General features: G+C 45.1%; 1 protein-coding gene and 13 non-coding genes across 14 annotated transcripts; 8 read left to right on the forward strand and 6 right to left on the reverse strand.

The window, feature by feature from the left end:
* Positions 1-11: 11 nt before the first annotated feature.
* On the reverse strand, positions 12-94 carry trnal-cag (transfer RNA leucine (anticodon CAG)). The gene has a single exon. It is a non-coding gene; the product is annotated as a tRNA-Leu (tRNA).
* A 96-nt stretch (positions 95-190) lies between these two features.
* On the forward strand, positions 191-264 carry trnam-cau (transfer RNA methionine (anticodon CAU)). The gene has a single exon. It is a non-coding gene; the product is annotated as a tRNA-Met (tRNA).
* A 5,813-nt stretch (positions 265-6,077) lies between these two features.
* Positions 6,078-10,067, forward strand: LOC127970871 (uncharacterized). The gene is made up of 5 exons (XM_052573563.1): positions 6,078-6,276; positions 6,398-7,199; positions 7,295-7,504; positions 8,136-8,548; positions 8,814-10,067. The coding sequence occupies exons 2-5, from the start codon at positions 6,656-6,658 to the stop codon at positions 10,065-10,067; spliced, it is 2,421 nt and encodes an 806-aa protein (XP_052429523.1). The 5' UTR covers positions 6,078-6,276; positions 6,398-6,655.
* A 1,157-nt stretch (positions 10,068-11,224) lies between these two features.
* Positions 11,225-11,298, forward strand: trnam-cau (transfer RNA methionine (anticodon CAU)). Its single transcript has one exon. It is a non-coding gene; the product is annotated as a tRNA-Met (tRNA).
* A 1,205-nt stretch (positions 11,299-12,503) lies between these two features.
* Positions 12,504-12,586, reverse strand: trnal-cag (transfer RNA leucine (anticodon CAG)). The gene has a single exon. It is a non-coding gene; the product is annotated as a tRNA-Leu (tRNA).
* Positions 12,587-12,681: 95 nt separating this feature from the next.
* trnam-cau (transfer RNA methionine (anticodon CAU)) lies at positions 12,682-12,755 on the forward strand. The gene has a single exon. It is a non-coding gene; the product is annotated as a tRNA-Met (tRNA).
* Positions 12,756-13,960: 1,205 nt separating this feature from the next.
* On the reverse strand, positions 13,961-14,043 carry trnal-cag (transfer RNA leucine (anticodon CAG)). The gene has a single exon. It is a non-coding gene; the product is annotated as a tRNA-Leu (tRNA).
* Positions 14,044-14,139: 96 nt separating this feature from the next.
* trnam-cau (transfer RNA methionine (anticodon CAU)) lies at positions 14,140-14,213 on the forward strand. The gene has a single exon. It is a non-coding gene; the product is annotated as a tRNA-Met (tRNA).
* Positions 14,214-15,418: 1,205 nt separating this feature from the next.
* trnal-cag (transfer RNA leucine (anticodon CAG)) lies at positions 15,419-15,501 on the reverse strand. The gene has a single exon. It is a non-coding gene; the product is annotated as a tRNA-Leu (tRNA).
* Positions 15,502-15,597: 96 nt separating this feature from the next.
* On the forward strand, positions 15,598-15,671 carry trnam-cau (transfer RNA methionine (anticodon CAU)). The gene has a single exon. It is a non-coding gene; the product is annotated as a tRNA-Met (tRNA).
* A 1,205-nt stretch (positions 15,672-16,876) lies between these two features.
* On the reverse strand, positions 16,877-16,959 carry trnal-cag (transfer RNA leucine (anticodon CAG)). Its single transcript has one exon. It is a non-coding gene; the product is annotated as a tRNA-Leu (tRNA).
* Positions 16,960-18,513: 1,554 nt separating this feature from the next.
* trnam-cau (transfer RNA methionine (anticodon CAU)) lies at positions 18,514-18,587 on the forward strand. Its single transcript has one exon. It is a non-coding gene; the product is annotated as a tRNA-Met (tRNA).
* A 1,205-nt stretch (positions 18,588-19,792) lies between these two features.
* Positions 19,793-19,875, reverse strand: trnal-cag (transfer RNA leucine (anticodon CAG)). Its single transcript has one exon. It is a non-coding gene; the product is annotated as a tRNA-Leu (tRNA).
* Positions 19,876-19,971: 96 nt separating this feature from the next.
* Positions 19,972-20,045, forward strand: trnam-cau (transfer RNA methionine (anticodon CAU)). The gene has a single exon. It is a non-coding gene; the product is annotated as a tRNA-Met (tRNA).
* Positions 20,046-23,534: the final 3,489 nt, after the last annotated feature.

Genomic DNA, 23,534 nt, shown 5'->3' on the forward strand with positions numbered 1-23,534 from the left:
AAGGATAGGTCTGTCAGAAGTGGGATTCGAACCCACGCCTCCAGGGGAGACTGCGACCTGAACGCAGCGCCTTAGACCGCTCGGCCATCCTGACACCCTTGCCTGGCTAGAGATGGCCTGTTCGAGCCGCACCTGAAACCAGGGACCTAGAAGCTACTTTTTCTCTGTTCGGGCCCCCTTTAGCCCACGGGCCTCGTTGGCGCAGTTAGGCAGCGCGTCAGTCTCATAATCTGAAGGTCGTGAGTTCGAGCCTCACACGGGGCAGGGTGGTTCTTTTTTTCTGATAACTGAGAGAGCTTAGACCAGGGGTGTCAAACTAAATTCCTTTAGGGCCCGAGCCCTGTAGAGTGTTGTTCCAACCCTTCTCAAACACACAAGGCATGTAGTTTTCAAATGAGCCTGAAGGGCATGATTAGTTGGATCAGGTGTGTTCTATCAGGCTTGAATCTAAACTCTGCAGGTCTCCGGCCTTCCAGGGACTGAGTTTGACACCCGTGGCTTAGAAAGAAAGAGTGAGGTTCTCTGTCCCCTTTCGTGTGGGTTTCCCTGTGTCTCCTGGGGGCAAAAGGCCACAGCTCCTCTTCAGGGCAGGTGAAATGATGCTTTGTGGAAAACTGTGAGGTTCCAGGTAAATTCCCTGAATCTCATCCAGCGACATTGCGTGTAGGCCCGTGCAATCCTTTTATTTACAGTGAAGTCAAAATTCTGCATGCATGCTGGCTAATGCTACATGAAGGCAGCAATAGCATCCCTCTCATATTCATGTAACACGTGGCCACGTCCTCCTGAGGTTTTGTGAAGTTTCAAAGGCCATATTGCTGCACTGGCCCGGTCCTGAATATTTGCCTTGTACAACGTTCGGAAGATTAGACCCTTCCGATCAGAGCAGGCCACACAACTCCTTGTCCAAGCTCTTTGTTTTCTCCAGACTGGACTACTGCTATGCTCCCTTGGCGGGTCTTCCGGCACGTACTATCAAGCCTCTGCAACTGATCCAGGATGCAGCAGCGAGACTGGTCTTCAACGAGCCAAAGAAAGCCCACGTCACACCTCTCTTCATAATTTTGCACTGGCTACCAATAGCTGTTCGCATCAGATTCAAGGTACTGATGTTTGCCTACAAGATAACCACTGGCTCTGCAGCAATATACCTAAAGTCGCTGGTGCAGACCTACGCTTGCTTTCTGCAAGTGAACGATGCCTCGTGGTGCCATCCCAAAGAGGCACAAAATCACTCTCAAGGACCTTTTCCTGGACTGTTCCCAGCTGGTGGATCGGCCTGCCTATCTCAATTCGAGCAGCGGAGGCTTTAACCCTTTTCAAAAAGTGTCTAAAAACTCATCCTTGTCTTCAACGCCTGCCCAATTAATACTAGCATTTGCCTAATGCGTCGTTTTGTCAAAGTTAACGCCCTGCTGGCCCAACGTAGCAGAAGACTGAAGTCTCTGTCTGCAGCCAAAGGATAGGTCTGTCAGAAGTGGGATTCGAACCCACGCCTCCAGGGGAGACTGCGACCTGAGCGCTAGCTGACGAAGGATAGTCCGACATAATTTCAGAAATGTTGAGCAATGTCGAACTGCGCAGCCAATCGCATCGAAGCGCTATGACATTTGGACCAATGGCGTCGAAGCGCCTTAACATTTCCAGCCAATCAAAAAGCGCAATTCATAACATTCTCTTGACATTCGTGACATTTGGCCAATCAGAGAGCAAGGGGATGCCGGCGGCACGTTTCCGCGTATCACCGCTAGGTGGAGGGGTCAGCGCTTCTAGTCAGGTGTCAATCAAGTTGCCGAAACGTGCCGAAGGTGTACGAAAGAATGACATCGTCCTCAGGAGGTGTGTCAAGGGTCAAAAAAGTTCATTACCGAAGTTCGTGACCTACGACGAGTATCATTGCCGCGGAGCTCAGCATCATTTTTACGGAGGACAGCGAAACTTCATTTTAAAACTAAATACGGCGATATTACCGACGACGACAACAGTTAAGAAATTATCATCTAATTGCAAAAAAAATTTTGTATTCAATTTTTTTATTATTAGTGTAATTTTAACTGTTTTAATTGTTCTTTCAAAACTGTTTCATCAAAGTCAATAAAAATGTCTGGCAAACAACAAAAATCACATAAAGCTATGTCGGACGCTGAATGGATTTCGCGTTTAAAAAAGTTTGCCAGCACAGGAATGTGGCCATCAAATGAAGGTAACAGGCCTGCTCCTAGACAGAAAAAGTGGTACGAGATTTATCAAAGGGTGAGTGAGTGTTTGTTACCTTTGCATGATAGAGAGAAAAAAAACACTTAAGTGTTTGTTGACTTGCATAATCGAACATTATTAGTATAGTTGTTTAATGTATTTGCATAAGAGAACAACAGATTAGGCTCCATTACAAACATTTACCTGGTCCCATTCATTGGTATGGTGTAATGTGATGGTTGTGTTATGTTTATGTAATGTTGCAGGTATTTTGAGATTTATGTCATACTGTTAATGAAAAGTTACATCAAAGACCTTTTGTGTACTGGGAGACTCAGAGATTTGAGAGGGGGAAGGGGGAAGGGACAGTGAATGAATAGGTGGTCTGAAGGTGTGAAATGTTCCTCTCTTGTATCTCTCTCCTTTAAAGAGAGATACCAGCTCTAACATTATATGTAAGATAAGCTTGACTTGTGTCCTAGACATTAATCAGTGAATGAATTAATATATTAATTTAATAAAGTATTGTATGCTTTATACTCACTTGTATTGTGCATTACATTTGTTATAATACTTACAGATTGAGAAATGTCCGATGCTGTCTCGTGGCCAAACAACCTTGCTTGGAGGTGTGCTGAAATGCATCTGTGGTTTTCACACTCTAAAGGTAACATTAATGTAGCAAGTATTTTTTGTTAATATTATTTACTGAAATGTTTTCTTTCTGAATTGTTATATGTATTTTTTATTAATTTTTTTTGGTTGTGTTAAGCAGCCCACTGCGTCAAACGTTACTGGACCAGCACAAAAGGTGGTGGAACAACCTCATGCTGCTGAAACAGCAAAGAAGGTCATGGAGCAGAGTCAGCCTGACCTCCAGCCTCATCCCCTGCCCCAGCCCCAGCCAACTGCACCTGTGCAAGCAAGAGTTGCAACACAATTTTCATTGGTAAGAATTGCTTTTTTGTAGCACTGAAGTATGAGCTCAGTTCAAATTCGAGGAAGTTCAGAAAGTAAGAAGAAAAAAAGAAAAAGCAAGAATTCTATGAGATGCTGGTTGAGACCTGCTAATTTTCACACCTCTTGTACAATGGGGGCAACTGTTGTCTGCTGATTGGTCGGTTTGAATATCTCAGCTTTGGTTTAAGTCACATGGTCAAGAATAAATGAAGATTGTAACCTGCCTGCTTTCTCCCTTTCATCTCTGGGCTCTACTCTTTGATTGTCCTCTTTGTCTCTAACTGAGCTCTGCCTTTGTTGAAGGTCACTGAGCTAGACTCATGTCCCTCATGGCATCTCTCTCAATACTTCTCATGTGTTAAAGCTCTTTTTTTTCCTGCAAGTAAATGCTGCATTTACTTAAAATTGTAATATTAACACAAATAGTAATGCTTGCTATTATAACACATTCTGTCTTCTCACATTTTTAGTTTACCAAATCAAGATTTACCGGGTCTCACATTGCTGCAGCAAAGCCAAATCTCAGTTTGGCCAGGAGAACTTCTCAGGCTGAAGACCAGCCCAGCGCAGCAGTGTCTAGTGCCTCTAGACCAAGCACTACAGTCTCTGTAAGTAATGGCATAATCTATATTGTACTCTATGAAGACACGTTTCACGTTCCATTCTATACAAATTATTAAACTATTTAAACTATTTTTTAATAACAGAAAACCATATATTAATAAACAAAAAAGTTATATTTTATAAATAGATTTCATATAAATTACTATTCAAAAGTTATTGATGTTAAGATAGTGTTACTTTTATTGAAAAAGGAGGCATTAAATTGATAAAAAAATCTCAGACACAAAAGATTTCTATTCAACATCATGTTACAAACGATTTCTATTTCAAATAAATGCTGTTCTTCAAACTTAATTCTGAAAAATACCACCTGTCATATTTATGGACTTTTGTATTTTCTCTCCTCATGTTCCTCAACCTAGTTTGTGTCTCCTCTTGATTATGTCATTCAGTTAATCTGTGTCTAGTTAATTTACTCATTTGTCCCTCATTGGTCTGTCTACTTAAATTTAGTCTGTTCAGTTTGTCTTGGTCTATGTGTTACTGCCTTCCTTTGTGTGGGTTAATTAAAGATTATTTACCCTTGATTTTCATCTTTGTGTGCTTTCCCCAACACCATAAGTGTGGCAACCACTGTAATGCAGTTTTATTATCAGCTATTTTCACGTTTTCAACTAATAATGAAGGTTTATGTTCAATAGAATGGTTTCTGAAGGATCATGTAACACTGAAGACTGGAGTAATGATGCTGAAAATTGGTTCTTGCCACCGTATAAATAAATTACATTTCCTATTTTTAAACTTTAAATTGTAGTAATGTTCCACAATTTAACTATCTTTTTAGTTTTTGACTGTATTTTTTATCAAATGCAACCTTGGTGAGCAGAATAGGTTTCTTTTATAAACATTTGGGCCTCAAACTTTGCAACTGTAGTGTATGATTTAATCTAGGACGACTAAGTTATTGTAATGTTCTATTTGCAAAATCTATATTTTACTTCATGATTGTACAGACACCAGATCCTACAGTTCCAACCCCTGTCCCCAGAGCCACTGCAGATGTGTCCAATCCCGCTCAGCCATGCAGGATCGTCTCTGTAAGTAATTTCATATTCTGTTGGTCCAAAAATGTAATTAAATCAGCTTTTACCAGACACTTAATGGAGATGTAAAAAGGATTACATGCCATGAAAATTGAATATTACTTTTATAACCAGTAGTTCATTAAAACACATTCATGCTGAAAAAAAACAACAACAATCAAACTATTGTCATAATGTCAATTGAGTTTACATGATACTGATTTATTGATGATAAACAGTGTATAGATGTTAACATTCATGTGTCAGAATAAATAGATATTGGTTATAAAGTCTCAGAATTCTTTTTTATTTCATATTCAACAGGATTTCAGGATTATTTTGTTCCTTTTTTTGGATGACTTCCGTGTATAATGTAAAGTTATCAGTTTCATTGTCGTAATAATCATTGTAATACCATGTAATACAATGATGATTTTATGTGAAAGTAATCAGGGATACAAATAAAATTCTTAAAGTGATTAAAAAGTAAAATGAACTTACTAAACTTAATGTTTTGCCTTTTTTTCCATCACAGACTGCTCCTTCTGGGGCATTATTGCAAGGTCCATCTGTAGTTCAACTTCCTCGTTTGTGGTCTGAGAACATACCACCAGAGGATCACAAGTGGATTGGCAAAAGGCTTTTCAAAATTGGATCCAAAGGAAAGCCAGCACTTCATGATGACCTCCAGCTCTGGTATTACCCCCCACAACCAGCACTTATTTACAATCAGGCTCCAGCTCCAGACAGATTCTTTTGTCATACTCTTCTGCTGTGGATGCCATACAAGCTGTGGAGGGTTAAGGTTCTCTGTCCCAATCCAGCCTGCGGACAACATCAGCTGACAGGAGGTGGTCTGCACAAAAGGGCACGGCAGGTTCTAGACATTGACAGAACATACAATATGGTCACAGAAACCCTTATCTGTACAAAGTGTAGAGCCTCGCATGTGTCCTGGAGTCAGACTGTCCTGCAACAGCTAGATCTGGGCCATCGCTCTGAGTTTCAGGTCATCCTCACGCGGAAGTAAGTACACTTTCATTCCTCATCCAGTTGTTAGCCCATCATCACGTGTGTGTATGTATGCAAATACTTTACAATTAAATAGCTAAAATATATGAATATGTGGATTTTGCTTTTCCTAAGGTACGCCTGTGATATGCGGGTCATCAGGCTCTTGCGTGAGCGTGGCTTAGGCAATAGTCCCACTAGGGTGATAAAGCAGCTGCGTGAAAACCACAGCGAGCAGTGGCTCCATCATCTGGCCCGGTACACCACCCAATGTGTTGACTTCCTCAATCAACCCGGGGTGATGCCAGTAAATTTCCAGGAGCCCCCAGAGCCTACGGTGGTGCCAAGCTGCAAGTGGTTGCTCACCGTTTACAGCCAAGACATTCTGACCAGGCTGGATGAAATCCATGCCAGAATAACATCCACCTATGGCTCTGTCTTGAAGATGGATTCTACTAAAAAGGTTAGTTGTGGATTTGTTCATTAATGGTGTTTATATACCAGCATGGCACTGTATCTGTATTTTTCATGGTGTGATGTTTGATTTATATTTACAGCATGCTTCATATCATCTCTTATTACAGATCACCAAGAAGCTGGCTGGGACAGCGAGGGGAACGGGACTCTGGCTTACCTCTGTTGGCAACGAGTTTGGTCAGGTGCTCATAAGTGTGCTGACAGCCCAGGAAGGAGCAGGACTTGACATGATGGTAGACGGTCTGGTGAAAAGATACCAGCAGGCTGGTGTAAATCCACCTTCTGTGTTGTACGTGGACTGTGGGTGCTGCAGTGAGGTGAGCGAGAGCAAGCTGAAAACCAGGTTTAGGGGCTGACCAGATCTCATGATACGCTTGGACATCTGGCATTTTATGCGCAGGATTGCCTTGGGGTGTACAACTGATGCCCATCAGTTGTACCCCATTTTCATGTCACGGCTATCAGCATGCATCTTTGAATGGGATGCAGCTGACGTCTCTATCCTTCGCAAAGCAAAGAGAGAGCTGTTGATGTCCCAGGGTTGGCCTGCGCTGACAGATGAAGATGTAAACAAGCATCTGACCAGGGAGGAGCTGGCTCTACATTGCCGGAGGAGGACCCGTGGAGAGGAGACTACCATCCTTCTCCTTGAACAACTGCTTACAGAACTCCTGAGCAGCAAGGGAAATGACTCTCTGGGGGTTCCTCTCTTGGATCGAGAAAGGATGGAGCACATCTGGTGTGTCCAAAAGAAGCACATCAAGTGTATCCAAGACCCTCTTGGTGTTGCCCTCTATACTGAGACCGGGAGCCTAACCAAGGGAGGTGTGCTTCTGAAGACTTACAGATGTGCCAGAGGCTCCACTTCTCTTGAATCCTTTCATTTACACCTTAACCGTTTCATCCCAGGTATGTATTTGTCGAACACACACTGCATGTGCAAAGAAAGAACATTTAAGTGTCTGTGTGTTTAACATTGCCTAAAAACTGTTGTCTGTTTAAAGGGACCAGTGCAAACAGTCTGAACTTTCAGATTTATTTGTTGGAGGGTCTACACAGGTGGAACCAGGATCGGGAGGCAGCTTCCATGTCATCTGAGCCATCAGCTTTACGCAGCTACACAGGAGAACTTGTTCACTGTGTAAACAGCAATTATGAAAAGCTGTTTGGCAGGAAAGTGGTCCCCACGTTTTGTCCCCCTGCACGTTACACCGGTAAAATAATTTATTATTGTTAATTAACTTGCAATTCCCGTGTAGTCTCAGTCAATATTTTATTTAAGCCTATACAGTGTACTTTGTATCTGTATTTTTGAACTATAAACTATCAACTTGATCAACTTTTTTTTTCTTGAAACATGCCCTCTGTCATCTGATCGATATTTTCTTTCAAGTAAAAGGCCTTTCAGTATAATTGTACAAACGTCTACCTTAATCTCATAAATCACATGTCATTTTGCTGTGGAATCTTTTTTATTAGAAAGTAGTTAATTTTTAGAAAGAATAACTTGATTATTATTAGTAATATTTGGTGACCATTTACTGTACTGAAGTTACTTTGGTTTACTTGATTAGAAAAGTCAAGTTACATGTAGTAACATTTGAGTAATTACATTTGAGTTACATTTGAGTAATTGTATTTGTATGTTTCTCAGTCATCATTGTATTGTATTTCTTTGTTTTGGCCCCACAGTTATAGGTTTATGGCCTTTTTTTTCTTTTTCTCCTGTACTATGATCTCCATGATCTCACACTATAACAATATATGAACAACTACAAAGGCCTTATGTATCAAATATGTTGCACAGCAATTATATTTAATTCCTATTCATTGTTTTTATTCCAGGTGAGCTCATTGGAGTGCAGTATCTATTCCAGCAGACTGGTCAGGCACTGCAGGACATGAACCCAGACTCTGAAGAGACGGCAGAGCTCATCGAGGAACTTAATGTGGAGGAGCGAGATGAAGATGAGGGCTTCTGTGATGTCAGCGAGGATCACACAATTGCAGATCCCGAGGATGTTCTGTCACCTCCCTCCTCCACTCTGACACTGGGTTCTTCCACCGTGGTCACCAGCAGTGACACGGCTGTACTGGGTTCCACATCCCCTTCACTGGTCCCTGATCCTACACCTGCTCCTTCATCACCTGGACCCTCGGGGACTGCTGTGCCACCTTTTCCCTCTGAAACATCTGTTTCACCACTCTCCTCAGAGCCAGAGGATGCTGGTCAGGATGATGATGACGATGAAGAGACTGTAAGTGCCACTCCTCTCTATTTCTTTCAAATAAACTATATTAAATTAAAATAAGGATTGATCAACATATACTTCTTGCTACTGCTTTATATCCAGACTTTGCTCAGATTTTAAACTAAAGTCATTAGTAGGCAACAAATCAGTTTTATTTAGTTAGTGCTTTGTACTATACAGATTGTGTTAAACAGCAACACATCAATGGAACTAGTTATGGAACTAGGCATTTAACAAATGTGATTATTATTTGTGCTTGTTTTCTTAATAGGCTGTTGACTACCAAAATGTCCCGGGATACCAACATGTGGACAAGCTGGCCGAATATCTGGTGGAGCTCCGGGGTCACACAGCCCTTAGCCTGACCAATCAGGAAGCCAGCACCATAATTGAACTTTGGCAGAACCTGGCTGACCAGGACAAGCAACGGGTGGTGTATGCAGCTAGACACCAGAAGAGACTGCTGAGTGGACGCTTCAGAGTACCAAAGAGGCCCACTAAAACCCCAGGAGTAGAGAGCACCATCAGAAGTGTGCTGGGAGCAAGCAGCGCACCTGCTCAGTGGCCTGACTGTTGCCGTCTGGTGGAAACCATCTTCATCAGGCTTTGCAATACCCACCCAAGCCCCAAGAGAAAAGGCAAGGGAACGCTGTCGAGATGGTCTCTAATCCTCCAGGATTACAGGAGGATAAGGCAGCTTGTACTGGGCAACAGCTTGGTGATGGGAGGAACCTTAATGCAGCTGATGGAGGTTAACCAGAATACCCTGATTCAGTGGTATAACAACAGACAGAAAAAGCAGGAACTGTCTGTGCTGATTCAGGGCATTCAGTTGCCTCAGCCCCTCCCTGAAGCTCAGGAACCTCTCCAGGCTGCCAAACGCCTACGGACTGAGCCAGAACAATCAGGGGAGCAGCACCAGTACAAGCTACCAGAGAGCACAGCAGGTCAGGCAAAACAGAGGCACACCTCTACTGGGCGACCTCCTCTCAGACCCAAGGCACCAACACAGACTACTATGTTGGTTACGCCATCAGCACCTGGAGCATCAGTGCAGATGGTACCCAATATACTTATACCTGCAGCACCAGGTTTCCCGGGTGTGCCAATGCTTCAGGGTGTGCCAATGTTCCAGGGCATGCCAATGGCTCAAAGACTGCCAATGGTCCAGGGCATGCAAATGGTCCAGGGCATGCCAATGGTCCAGAGGATGCCATTGGTTCAGGGAATGCCAATGGTTCAGGGAATCCCGATGGTCCAGGGAATGCCAGTGGTTCAGGGGATGCCACTGTTACATCCTACAGTTGTGCAGGGCACAAGTTCACAACCAGCTGCCAATCCCCAAACCATGCCTAAGAGACCCTACAAGAGAACTGTAGAGGCGAACACTTGCAAGAAATGCGGACATTTCAAAACCAGTGCAACAGGACATAGCCAGTACAGGGGCAAAGTATACTGCCCACAATCTGAAACTGTTACAAAAGAACAGTGGTTAGAGGAAATGCGGAAAACTGTTCCCAAATAATGTATATATTTTTATTTATTGTAGTGTGTATATAGTTGTTTAAATATAGTTATAGTTATTATTTGTGTTGAACATTATTTAATATTTTATTTACTGCTTTTTAAAAACCTATTTAACTTATTTGTGTTTGTATTTAAAACTGTATTTACTGTTTTATTTACCTTTTTAATTTATTGTTTGAAAACTTATTTAATTTTATATTTATTACTGTTCAGTTAAAAAAAAATTCATTTTATTTCCCTTTTGATTTAAAGTTGTTTTAAAACTTATTTAAAATTTAATTTGTTTAATATTTATTATTGTTCTATTGGCATAATTGTAAAAATAAAATAATAATTGGCAAAAGACAGATTTTTTGTAATTTGCACTTTAATATAACCATTTCATCAGTACACTGAAAAAATAAAACGTGTTTACAAAAAATAATTTGCATTTGTCATTTGTCACAGACATTTTCCAGCATATGAATATTTTCATCTTTAATTAGAAATGACAGATTTGAATGTGTCGAATAAATGTAAGATCCTGAATGTAAGATGTAAAAATCCTTAATCAGAATAAATATCAATACAACTGCAATAATAATATGCTTAATCAGAATAAATTATGAATACAACAACTACTAAATAACTAATAATAACAAAACACATTTCCATTCGTGTACTTACATTTTCATGACAAAAAATATCAAACAAAGCACATATATATACATTTAATTAACATTGAAACATTATTTATTTAAAGCAATTAACAATATTACAAAAAGTTGTCTTTAGCTGGATTCGAACCTGTGTCGCGGGGAGCACCTGCAATAGGAAACAGTGTAATATAAATGCCCGAATTTAACGCAAGAAGAAACCGGAAGATGTATCACTGCGCGCATGCTAAGGAAGATTGGGCTTTGAACGTCAAATTTCACCCTTTCTTTTCTTCATTTTTTCTTTCTCTTCTTCCCCTTCTCTTTTTCTTCCTTCCCTCTTTTCTTCCCTTCTTCCCCGTCTTTGACGGACTACTGTTCCCCAGCTTGAGCGCAGCGCCTTAGACCGCTCGGCCATCCTGACACCCTTGCCTGGCTAGAGATGGCCTGTTCGAGCCGCACCTGAAACCAGGGACCTAGAAGCTACTTTTTCTCTGTTCGGGCCCCCTTTAGCCCACGGGCCTCGTTGGCGCAGTTAGGCAGCGCGTCAGTCTCATAATCTGAAGGTCGTGAGTTCGAGCCTCACACGGGGCAGGGTGGTTCTTTTTTTCTGATAACTGAGAGAGCTTAGACCAGGGGTGTCAAACTAAATTCCTTTAGGGCCCGAGCCCTGTAGAGTGTTGTTCCAACCCTTCTCAAACACACAAGGCATGTAGTTTTCAAATGAGCCTGAAGGGCATGATTAGTTGGATCAGGTGTGTTCTATCAGGCTTGAATCTAAACTCTGCAGGTCTCCGGCCTTCCAGGGACTGAGTTTGACACCCGTGGCTTAGAAAGAAAGAGTGAGGTTCTCTGTCCCCTTTCGTGTGGGTTTCCCTGTGTCTCCTGGGGGCAAAAGGCCACAGCTCCTCTTCAGGGCAGGTGAAATGATGCTTTGTGGAAAACTGTCAGGTTCCAGGTAAATTCCCTGAATCTCATCCAGCGACATTGCGTGTAGGCCCGTGCAATCCTTTTATTTACAGTGAAGTCAAAATTCTGCATGCATGCTGGCTAATGCTACATGAAGGCAGCAATAGCATCCCTCTCATATTCATGTAACACGTGGCCACGTCCTCCTGAGGTTTTGTGAAGTTTCAAAGGCCATATTGCTGCACTGGCCCGGTCCTGAAGATTTGCCTTGTACAACGTTCGGAAGATTAGACCCTTCCGATCAGAGCAGGCCACACAACTCCTTGTCCAAGCTCTTTGTTTTCTCCAGACTGGACTACTGCTATGCTCCCTTGGCGGGTCTTCCGGCACGTACTATCAAGCCTCTGCAACTGATCCAGGATGCAGCAGCGAGACTGGTCTTCAACGAGCCAAAGAAAGCCCACGTCACACCTCTCTTCATAATTTTGCACTGGCTACCAATAGCTGTTCGCATCAGATTCAAGGTACTGATGTTTGCCTACAAGATAACCACTGGCTCTGCAGCAATATACCTAAAGTCGATGGTGCAGACCTACGCTTGCTTTCTGCAAGTGAACGATGCCTCGTGGTGCCATCCCAAAGAGGCACAAAATCACTCTCAAGGACCTTTTCCTGGACTGTTCCCAGCTGGTGGATCGGCCTGCCTATCTCAATTCGAGCAGCGGAGGCTTTAACCCTTTTCAAAAAGTGTCTAAAAACTCATCCTTGTCTTCAACGCCTGCCCAATTAATACTAGCATTTGCCTAATGCGTCGTTTTGTCAAAGTTAACGCCCTGCTGGCCCAACGTAGCAGAAGACTGAAGTCTCTGTCTGCAGCCAAAGGATAGGTCTGTCAGAAGTGGGATTCGAACCCACGCCTCCAGGGGAGACTGCGACCTGAACGCAGCGCCTTAGACCGCTCGGCCATCCTGACACCCTTGCCTGGCTAGAGATGGCCTGTTCGAGCCGCACCTGAAACCAGGGACCTAGAAGCTACTTTTTCTCTGTTCGGGCCCGTTTGGCCCACGGGCCTCGTTGGCGCAGTTAGGCAGCGCGTCAGTCTCATAATCTGAAGGTCGTGAGTTCGAGCCTCACACGGGGCAGGGTGGTTCTTTTTTTCTGATAACTGAGAGAGCTTAGACCAGGGGTGTCAAACTAAATTCCTTTAGGGCCCGAGCCCTGTAGAGTGTTGTTCCAACCCTTCTCAAACACACAAGGCATGTAGTTTTCAAATGAGCCTGAAGGGCATGATTAGTTGGATCAGGTGTGTTCTATCAGGCTTGAATCTAAACTCTGCAGGTCTCCGGCCTTCCAGGGACTGAGTTTGACACCCGTGGCTTAGAAAGAAAGAGTGAGGTTCTCTGTCCCCTTTCGTGTGGGTTTCCCTGTGTCTCCTGGGGGCAAAAGGCCACAGCTCCTCTTCAGGGCAGGTGAAATGATGCTTTGTGGAAAACTGTGAGGTTCCAGGTAAATTCCCTGAATCTCATCCAGCGACATTGCGTGTAGGCCCGTGCAATCCTTTTATTTACAGTGAAGTCAAAATTCTGCATGCATGCTGGCTAATGCTACATGAAGGCAGCAATAGCATCCCTCTCATATTCATGTAACACGTGGCCACGTCCTCCTGAGGTTTTGTGAAGTTTCAAAGGCCATATTGCTGCACTGGCCCGGTCCTGAAGATTTGCCTTGTACAACGTTCGGAAGATTAGACCCTTCCGATCAGAGCAGGCCACACAACTCCTTGTCCAAGCTCTTTGTTTTCTCCAGACTGGACTACTGCTATGCTCCCTTGGCGGGTCTTCCGGCACGTACTATCAAGCCTCTGCAACTGATCCAGGATGCAGCAGCGAGACTGGTCTTCAACGAGCCAAAGAAAGCCCACGTCACACCTCTCTTCATAATTTTGCACTGGCTACCAATAGCTGTTCGCATCAGATTCAAGGTACTGATGTTTGCCTACAAGATAACCACTGGCTCTGCAGCAATATACCTAAAGTCGCTGGTGCAGACCTACGCTTGCTTTCTGCAAGTGAACGATGCCTCGTGGTGCCATCCCAAAGAGGCACAAAATCACTCTCAAGGACCTTTTCCTGGACTGTTCCCAGCTGGTGGATCGGCCTGCCTATCTCAATTCGAGCAGCGGAGGCTTTAACCCTTTTCAAAAAGTGTCTAAAAACTCATCCTTGTCTTCAACGCCTGCCCAATTAATACTAGCATTTGCCTAATGCGTCGTTTTGTCAAAGTTAACGCCCTGCTGGCCCAACGTAGCAGAAGACTGAAGTCTCTGTCTGCAGCCAAAGGATAGGTCTGTCAGAAGTGGGATTCGAACCCACGCCTCCAGGGGAGACTGCGACCTGAACGCAGCGCCTTAGACCGCTCGGCCATCCTGACACCCTTGCCTGGCTAGAGATGGCCTGTTCGAGCCGCACCTGAAACCAGGGACCTAGAAGCTACTTTTTCTCTGTTCGGGCCCCCTTTGGCCCACGGGCCTCGTTGGCGCAGTTAGGCAGCGCGTCAGTCTCATAATCTGAAGGTCGTGAGTTCGAGCCTCACACGGGGCAGGGTGGTTCTTTTTTTCTGATAACTGAGAGAGCTTAGACCAGGGGTGTCAAACTAAATTCCTTTAGGGCCCGAGCCCTGTAGAGTGTTGTTCCAACCCTTCTCAAACACACAAGGCATGTAGTTTTCAAATGAGCCTGAAGGGCATGATTAGTTGTATCAGGTGTGTTCTATCAGGCTTGAATCTAAACTCTGCAGGTCTCCGGCCTTCCAGGGACTGAGTTTGACACCCGTGGCTTAGAAAGAAAGAGTGAGGTTCTCTGTCCCCTTTCGTGTGGGTTTCCCTGTGTCTCCTGGGGGCAAAAGGCCACAGCTCCTCTTCAGGGCAGGTGAAATGATGCTTTGTGGAAAACTGTCAGGTTCCAGGTAAATTCCCTGAATCTCATCCAGCGACATTGCGTGTAGGCCCGTGCAATCCTTTTATTTACAGTGAAGTCAAAATTCTGCATGCATGCTGGCTAATGCTACATGAAGGCAGCAATAGCATCCCTCTCATATTCATGTAACACGTGGCCACGTCCTCCTGAGGTTTTGTGAAGTTTCAAAGGCCATATTGCTGCACTGGCCCGGTCCTGAAGATTTGCCTTGTACAACGTTCGGAAGATTAGACCCTTCCGATCAGAGCAGGCCACACAACTCCTTGTCCAAGCTCTTTGTTTTCTCCAGACTGGACTACTGCTATGCTCCCTTGGCGGGTCTTCCGGCACGTACTATCAAGCCTCTGCAACTGATCCAGGATGCAGCAGCGAGACTGGGCTTCAACGAGCCAAAGAAAGCCCACGTCACACCTCTCTTCATAATTTTGCACTGGCTACCAATAGCTGTTCGCATCAGATTCAAGGTACTGATGTTTGCCTACAAGATAACCACTGGCTCTGCAGCAATATACCTAAAGTCGATGGTGCAGACCTACGCTTGCTTTCTGCAAGTGAACGATGCCTCGTGGTGCCATCCCAAAGAGGCACAAAATCACTCTCAAGGACCTTTTCCTGGACTGTTCCCAGCTGGTGGATCGGCCTGCCTATCTCAATTCGAGCAGCGGAGGCTTTAACCCTTTTCAAAAAGTGTCTAAAAACTCATCCTTGTCTTCAACGCCTGCCCAATTAATACTAGCATTTGCCTAATGCGTCGTTTTGTCAAAGTTAACGCCCTGCTGGCCCAACGTAGCAGAAGACTGAAGTCTCTGTCTGCAGCCAAAGGATAGGTCTGTCAGAAGTGGGATTCGAACCCACGCCTCCAGGGGAGACTGCGACCTGAACGCAGCGCCTTAGACCGCTCGGCCATCCTGACACCCTTGCCTGGCTAGAGATGGCCTGTTCGAGCCGCACCTGAAACCAGGGACCTAGAAGCTACTTTTTCTCTGTTCGGGCCCCCTTTGGCCCACGGGCCTCGTTGGCGCAGTTAGGCAGCGCGTCAGTCTCATAATCTGAAGGTCGTGAGTTCGAGCCTCACACGGGGCAGGGTGGTTCTTTTTTTCTGATAACTGAGAGAGCTTAGACCAGGGGTGTCAAACTAAATTCCTTTAGGGCCCGAGCCCTGTAGAGTGTTGTTCCAACCCTTCTCAAACACACAAGGCATGTAGTTTTCAAATGAGCCTGAAGGGCATGATTAGTTGGATCAGGTGTGTTCTATCAGGCTTGAATCTAAACTCTGCAGGTCTCCGGCCTTCCAGGGACTGAGTTTGACACCCGTGGCTTAGAAAGAAAGAGTGAGGTTCTCTGTCCCCTTTCGTGTGGGTTTCCCTGTGTCTCCTGGGGGCAAAAGGCCACAGCTCCTCTTCAGGGCAGGTGAAATGATGCTTTGTGGAAAACTGTGAGGTTCCAGGTAAATTCCCTGAATCTCATCCAGCGACATTGCGTGTAGGCCCATGCAATCCTTTTATTTACAGTGAAGTCAAAATTCTGCATGCATGCTGGCTAATGCTACATGAAGGCAGCAATAGCATCCCTCTCATATTCATGTAACACGTGGCCACGTCCTCCTGAGGTTTTGTGAAGTTTCAAAGGCCATATTGCTGCACTGGCCCGGTCCTGAAGATTTGCCTTGTACAACGTTCGGAAGATTAGACCCTTCCGATCAGAGCAGGCCACACAACTCCTTGTCCAAGCTCTTTGTTTTCTCCAGACTGGACTACTGCTATGCTCCCTTGGCGGGTCTTCCGGCACGTACTATCAAGCCTCTGCAACTGATCCAGGATGCAGCAGCGAGACTGGTCTTCAACGAGCCAAAGAAAGCCCACGTCACACCTCTCTTCATAATTTTGCACTGGCTACCAATAGCTGTTCGCATCAGATTCAAGGTACTGATGTTTGCCTACAAGATAACCACTGGCTCTGCAGCAATATACCTAAAGTCGCTGGTGCAGACCTACGCTTGCTTTCTGCAAGTGAACGATGCCTCGTGGTGCCATCCCAAAGAGGCACAAAATCACTCTCAAGGACCTTTTCCTGGACTGTTCCCAGCTGGTGGATCGGCCTGCCTATCTCAATTCGAGCAGCGGAGGCTTTAACCCTTTTCAAAAAGTGTCTAAAAACTCATCCTTGTCTTCAACGCCTGCCCAATTAATACTAGCATTTGCCTAATGCGTCGTTTTGTCAAAGTTAACGCCCTGCTGGCCCAACGTAGCAGAAGACTGAAGTCTCTGTCTGCAGCCAAAGGATAGGTCTGTCAGAAGTGGGATTCAAACCCACGCCTCCAGGGGAGACTGCGACCTGAACGCAGCGCCTTAGACCGCTCGGCCATCCTGACACCCTTGCCTGGCTAGAGATGGCCTGTTCGAGCCGCACCTGAAACCAGGGACCTAGAAGCTACTTTTTCTCTGTTCGGGCCCCCTTTAGCCCACGGGCCTCGTTGGCGCAGTTAGGCAGCGTGTCAGTCTCATAATCTGAAGGTCGTGAGTTCGAGCCTCACACGGGGCAGGGTGGTTCTTTTTTTCTGATAACTGAGAGAGCTTAGACCAGGGGTGTCAAACTAAATTCCTTTAGGGCCCGAGCCCTGTAGAGTGTTGTTCCAACCCTTCTCAAACACACAAGGCATGTAGTTTTCAAATGAGCCTGAAGGGCATGATTAGTTGTATCAGGTGTGTTCTATCAGGCTTGAATCTAAACTCTGCAGGTCTCCGGCCTTCCAGGGACTGAGTTTGACACCCGTGGCTTAGAAAGAAAGAGTGAGGTTCTCTGTCCCCTTTCTTGTGGGTTTCCCTGTGTCTCCTGGGGGCAAAAGGCCACAGCTCCTCTTCAGGGCAGGTGAAATGATGCTTTGTGGAAAACTGTCAGGTTCCAGGTAAATTCCCTGAATCTCATCCAGCGACATTGCGTGTAGGCCCGTGCAATCCTTTTATTTACAGTGAAGTCAAAATTCTGCATGCATGCTGGCTACTGCTACATGAAGGCAGCAATAGCATCCCTCTCATATTCATGTAACACGTGGCCACGTCCTCCTGAGGTTTTGTGAAGTTTCAAAGGCCATATTGCTGCACTGGCCCGGTCCTGAAGATTTGCCTTGTACAACGTTCGGAAGATTAGACCCTTCCGATCAGAGCAGGCCACACAACTCCTTGTCCAAGCTCTTTGTTTTCTCCAGACTGGACTACTGCTATGCTCCCTTGGCGGGTCTTCCGGCACGTACTATCAAGCCTCTGCAACTGATCCAGGATGCAGCAGCGAGACTGGGCTTCAACGAGCCAAAGAAAGCCCACGTCACACCTCTCTTCATAATTTTGCACTGGCTACCAATAGCTGTTCGCATCAGATTCAAGGTACTGATGTTTGCCTACAAGATAACCACTGGCTCTGCAGCAATATACCTAAAGTCGATGGTGCAGACCTACGCTTGCTTTCTGCAAGTGAACGATGCCTCGTGGTGCCATCCCAAAGAGGCACAAAATCACTCTCAAGGACCTTTTCCTGGACTGTTCCCAGCTGGTGGATCGGCCTGCCTATCTCAATTCGAGCAGCGGAGGCTTTAACCCTTTTCAAAAAGTGTCTAAAAACTCATCCTTGTCTTCAACGCCTGCCCAATTAATACTAGCATTTGCCTAATGCGTCGTTTTGTCAAAGTTAACGCCCTGCTGGCCCAACGTAGCAGAAGACTGAAGTCTCTGTCTGCAGCCAAAGGATAGGTCTGTCAGAAGTGGGATTCGAACCCACGCCTCCAGGGGAGAATGCGACCTGAACGCAGCGCCTTAGACCGCTCGGCCATCCTGACACCCTTGCCTGGCTAGAGATGGCCTGTTCGAGCCGCACCTGAAACCAGGGACCTAGAAGCTACTTTTTCTCTGTTCGGGCCCCCTTTGGCCCACGGGCCTCGTTGGCGCAGTTAGGCAGCGCGTCAGTCTCATAATCTGAAGGTCGTGAGTTCGAGCCTCACACGGGGCAGGGTGGTTCTTTTTTTCTGATAACTGAGAGAGCTTAGACCAGGGGTGTCAAACTAAATTCCTTTAGGGCCCGAGCCCTGTAGAGTGTTGTTCCAACCCTTCTCAAACACACAAGGCATGTAGTTTTCAAATGAGCCTGAAGGGCATGATTAGTTGGATCAGGTGTGTTCTATCAGGCTTGAATCTAAACTCTGCAGGTCTCCGGCCTTCCAGGGACTGAGTTTGACACCCGTGGCTTAGAAAGAAAGAGTGAGGTTCTCTGTCCCCTTTCGTGTGGGTTTCCCTGTGTCTCCTGGGGGCAAAAGGCCACAGCTCCTCTTCAGGGCAGGTGAAATGATGCTTTGTGGAAAACTGTGAGGTTCCAGGTAAATTCCCTGAATCTCATCCAGCGACATTGCGTGTAGGCCCATGCAATCCTTTTATTTACAGTGAAGTCAAAATTCTGCATGCATGCTGGCTAATGCTACATGAAGGCAGCAATAGCATCCCTCTCATATTCATGTAACACGTGGCCACGTCCTCCTGAGGTTTTGTGAAGTTTCAAAGGCCATATTGCTGCACTGGCCCGGTCCTGAAGATTTGCCTTGTACAACGTTCGGAAGATTAGACCCTTCCGATCAGAGCAGGCCACACAACTCCTTGTCCAAGCTCTTTGTTTTCTCCAGACTGGACTACTGCTATGCTCCCTTGGCGGGTCTTCCGGCACGTACTATCAAGCCTCTGCAACTGATCCAGGATGCAGCAGCGAGACTGGTCTTCAACGAGCCAAAGAAAGCCCACGTCACACCTCTCTTCATAATTTTGCACTGGCTACCAATAGCTGTTCGCATCAGATTCAAGGTACTGATGTTTGCCTACAAGATAACCACTGGCTCTGCAGCAATATACCTAAAGTCGCTGGTGCAGACCTACGCTTGCTTTCTGCAAGTGAACGATGCCTCGTGGTGCCATCCCAAAGAGGCACAAAATCACTCTCAAGGACCTTTTCCTGGACTGTTCCCAGCTGGTGGATCGGCCTGCCTATCTCAATTCGAGCAGCGGAGGCTTTAACCCTTTTCAAAAAGTGTCTAAAAACTCATCCTTGTCTTCAACGCCTGCCCAATTAATACTAGCATTTGCCTAATGCGTCGTTTTGTCAAAGTTAACGCCCTTTTGGCCCAACGTAGCAGAAGACTGAAGTCTCTGTCTGCAGCCAAAGGATAGGTCTGTCAGAAGTGGGATTCAAACCCACGCCTCCAGGGGAGACTGCGACCTGAACGCAGCGCCTTAGACCGCTCGGCCATCCTGACACCCTTGCCTGGCTAGAGATGGCCTGTTCGAGCCGCACCTGAAACCAGGGACCTAGAAGCTACTTTTTCTCTGTTCGGGCCCTCTTTAGCCCACGGGCCTCGTTGGCGCAGTTAGGCAGCGCGTCAGTCTCATAATCTGAAGGTCGTGAGTTCGAGCCTCACACGGGGCAGGGTGGTTCTTTTTTTCTGATAACTGAGAGAGCTTAGACCAGGGGTGTCAAACTAAATTCCTTTAGGGCCCGAGCCCTGTAGAGTGTTGTTCCAACCCTTCTCAAACACACAAGGCATGTAGTTTTCAAATGAGCCTGAAGGGCATGATTAGTTGTATCAGGTGTGTTCTATCAGGCTTGAATCTAAACTCTGCAGGTCTCCGGCCTTCCAGGGACTGAGTTTGACACCCGTGGCTTAGAAAGAAAGAGTGAGGTTCTCTGTCCCCTTTCGTGTGGGTTTCCCTGTGTCTCCTGGGGGCAAAAGGCCACAGCTCCTCTTCAGGGCAGGTGAAATGATGCTTTGTGGAAAACTGTGAGGTTCCAGGTAAATTCCCTGAATCTCATCCAGCGACATTGCGTGTAGGCCCGTGCAATCCTTTTATTTACAGTGAAGTCAAAATTCTGCATGCATGCTGGCTAATGCTACATGAAGGCAGCAATAGCATCCCTCTCATATTCATGTAACACGTGGCCACGTCCTCCTGAGGTTTTGTGAAGTTTCAAAGGCCATATTGCTGCACTGGCCCGGTCCTGAAGATTTGCCTTGTACAACGTTCGGAAGATTAGACCCTTCCGATCAGAGCAGGCCACACAACTCCTTGTCCAAGCTCTTTGTTTTCTCCAGACTGGACTACTGCTATGCTCCCTTGGCGGGTCTTCTGGCACGTACTATCAAGCCTCTGCAACTGATCCAGGATGCAGCAGCGAGACTGGTCTTCAACGAGCCAAAGAAAGCCCACGTCACACCTCTCTTCATAATTTTGCACTGGCTACCAATAGCTGTTCGCATCAGATTCAAGGTACTGATGTTTGCCTACAAGATAAACACTGGCTCTGCAGCAATATACCTAAAGTCGCTGGTGCAGACCTACGCTTGCTTTCTGCAAGTGAACGATGCCTCGTGGTGCCATCCCAAAGAGGCACAAAATCACTCTCAAGGACCTTTTCCTGGACTGTTCCCAGCTGGTGGATCGGCCTGCCTATCTCAATTCGAGCAGCGGAGGCTTTAACCCTTTTCAAAAAGTGTCTAAAAACTCATCCTTGTCTTCAACGCCTGCCCAATTAATACTAGCATTTGCCTAATGCGTCGTTTTGTCAAAGTTAACGCCCTGCTGGCCCAACGTAGCAGAAGACTGAAGTCTCTGTCTGCAGCCAAAGGATAGGTCTGTCAGAAGTGGGATTCGAACCCACGCCTCCAGGGGAGACTGCGACCTGAGCGCTAGCTGACGAAGGATAGTCCGACATAATTTCAGAAATGTTGAGCAATGTCGAACTGCGCAGCCAATCGCATCGAAGCGCTATGACATTTGGACCAATCGCGTCGAAGCGCCTTAACATTTCCAGCCAATCAAAAAGCGCAATTTATAACATTATCTTGACATTCGTGACATTTGACCAATCAGAGAGCAGGGGGATTTCGACGGCACGTTTCCGCGTCTCACCGCAAGGTGGAGGGGTCAGCGCTTCTAGTCAGGTGTCAATCAAGTTGCCGAACCGTGCCGAAGGTGTACGAAAGAATGACATCATCCTCAGGGGGCGTGTCAGAGGTAAAAAAGGTTAATTACTCAAGTTTGTGACCTATGACAAGGGTCATTGTCGCGTAGTTCGACATAAAAAGTGGTACGAGATTTATCAATGGGTGAGTGTTTGTTACCTTTGCATTATAGATGTATAAAAATAAAAAATAATCGTAATCGAACATTATTAGTATCTTGGTTTAGTGTATTTGCATAAGAGAACAACACATCAGGCTTCAGAACAAACATTTACCTGGTCCCATTCATTTGAACGATGTAATGTGATGGTTGTGTTATGTTATGGCTTTCAACAGTGCAAACCAGAGTGTGTAATAATTGTTTATAGACATTTATGTAATGTTGCAGGTATTTTAAGAAATGTTCCTGTCTTATATCTTTCTCCTCTAAATAGAGATACCAGTTGTAACATTATATATAAGATAAATGTGACTTGTGTCCTAGAAATGAATGAATGAATGAATAAATATATGAATTTAATGAAGTATTTTATGCTCTCTTAAGGGACTCACTTGTATTATGCATTATATTTGTTATAATGCTTACAGATAGAGAAATGTCAGATGCTGTCTCGTGGCCAAACAACCTTGCTTGGAGGTGTGCTGAAATGCATGTTTTTTATTAGTATCATTAGTATATTTACTGAAAAGGTTTCTTTCTGAATTATGTATTAAGGGTTTTTTTTTTTGTCGTCTTAAGCCTCTACTGGACCAGCACAAAGGGTGGTGGAAGAACCTCATGCTGCTGAAACAGCAAACAAGGCCATGGAGCAGAGTCAGCCTGACCCCCAGCCTCATCCCATGCCCCTGCCCCAGCCCCAGCCTACTGCACCTGTGGAAGCAAGAGTTGCAACACAATTTTCAATGGTAAGAATTACTATTTAACTTTTTTAATAATACCACTTAAGAATGTGCTCAATTAAAATTCAAGAAAGTTCAGAACGTAAGATGAAGAAAAAAAGAAAAAGCAAGAATGCTATGAGATGCTGGCTGAGACCTACTAATTGTCACCCCTCTTGTACAGTGGGGGCACCTGTTGTCTGCTGAATGGTCAGTTTGAATATCTCAGATTTGGTTTAAGTCACATGGTCAAGGATAAATGTAGAATGTAACCTGTCTGCTTTCTCTCTTGAGACTAGACTCATGTCCCTCATGGCATCTCTCTCAATACTTCTCATGTGTTAAAGCTACATTATCTTTCTTTCTCAGTCTCAGGTAACATACCACATAGACGCTGGCTATTATTAACTGTACACATATTAACAATTATTCCATCATGCAAATACTTTGTAGTAATTTCAGGAGGCAATACTGCTAATAAATATGGATGACACTTCTATTCAGAAAGAAATGTTTTTAAAAACCTGCATTTACTTAAAATAGTAATATTAATATAAATCGTAATTCTTGCTATTATAACACATTCTGTCTTCTCACATTTTTGATTTACCAAACCAAGATTTACTGGCTCTCACATTGCTGCAGCAAAGCCAAATCTTAGTGTGGTCAGGAGACCTTCTCAGGTTGAAGACCAACCCAGCGCAGCAGTGTCTTGTGCCTCTATACCAAGCAGTACTGTCTCTGTAAGTAATGGCATAATGTATAAAGTATTCTATGAAGACACTTTTCACGTTCCATTCTGTACGAATTATTAAACTTGTTCAATTTTTTTTTTAATACCAGAAAACCATATTTTTGTCGATGTTTCAGGGTGTGCCAGTGTTCCAGGGTCTGCAAATGGTTCAAAGACTGTCAGCGGTCCATAGGATGCCAGCTCCACAAACCATGCCCAAGAGACCCTACAAGGCAAACACTTGCAGGAAGTGTGGACAATTCAAAACCAGTGCAACGGGACATAGCCAGTACAGGGGCAAGGTGTATATACTGTCCACAGACTGAGAACATTACAAAAGAAA

The sequence above is a fragment of the Carassius gibelio genome, chromosome A4 (assembly GCF_023724105.1).
Source record: "Carassius gibelio isolate Cgi1373 ecotype wild population from Czech Republic chromosome A4, carGib1.2-hapl.c, whole genome shotgun sequence".
Taxonomy (NCBI): Eukaryota; Metazoa; Chordata; class Actinopteri; order Cypriniformes; family Cyprinidae; genus Carassius; species Carassius gibelio.

What these genes read in the sequence shown, in the direction of transcription:
- LOC127970871 (XM_052573563.1), top strand. Translation starts at nt 6,656, where the DNA reads ATGATACGCTTGGACATCTGGCATTTTATGCGCAGGATTGCCTTGGGG. An exon ending in TCCCCCTGCACGTTACACCG is followed by an intron (nt 7,505 to 8,135) that starts GTAAAATAATTT and finishes TTTTTATTCCAG; the next exon opens with GTGAGCTCATTGGAGTGCAG. An exon ending in ATGATGACGATGAAGAGACT is followed by an intron (nt 8,549 to 8,813) that starts GTAAGTGCCACT and finishes TTTTCTTAATAG; the next exon opens with GCTGTTGACTACCAAAATGT.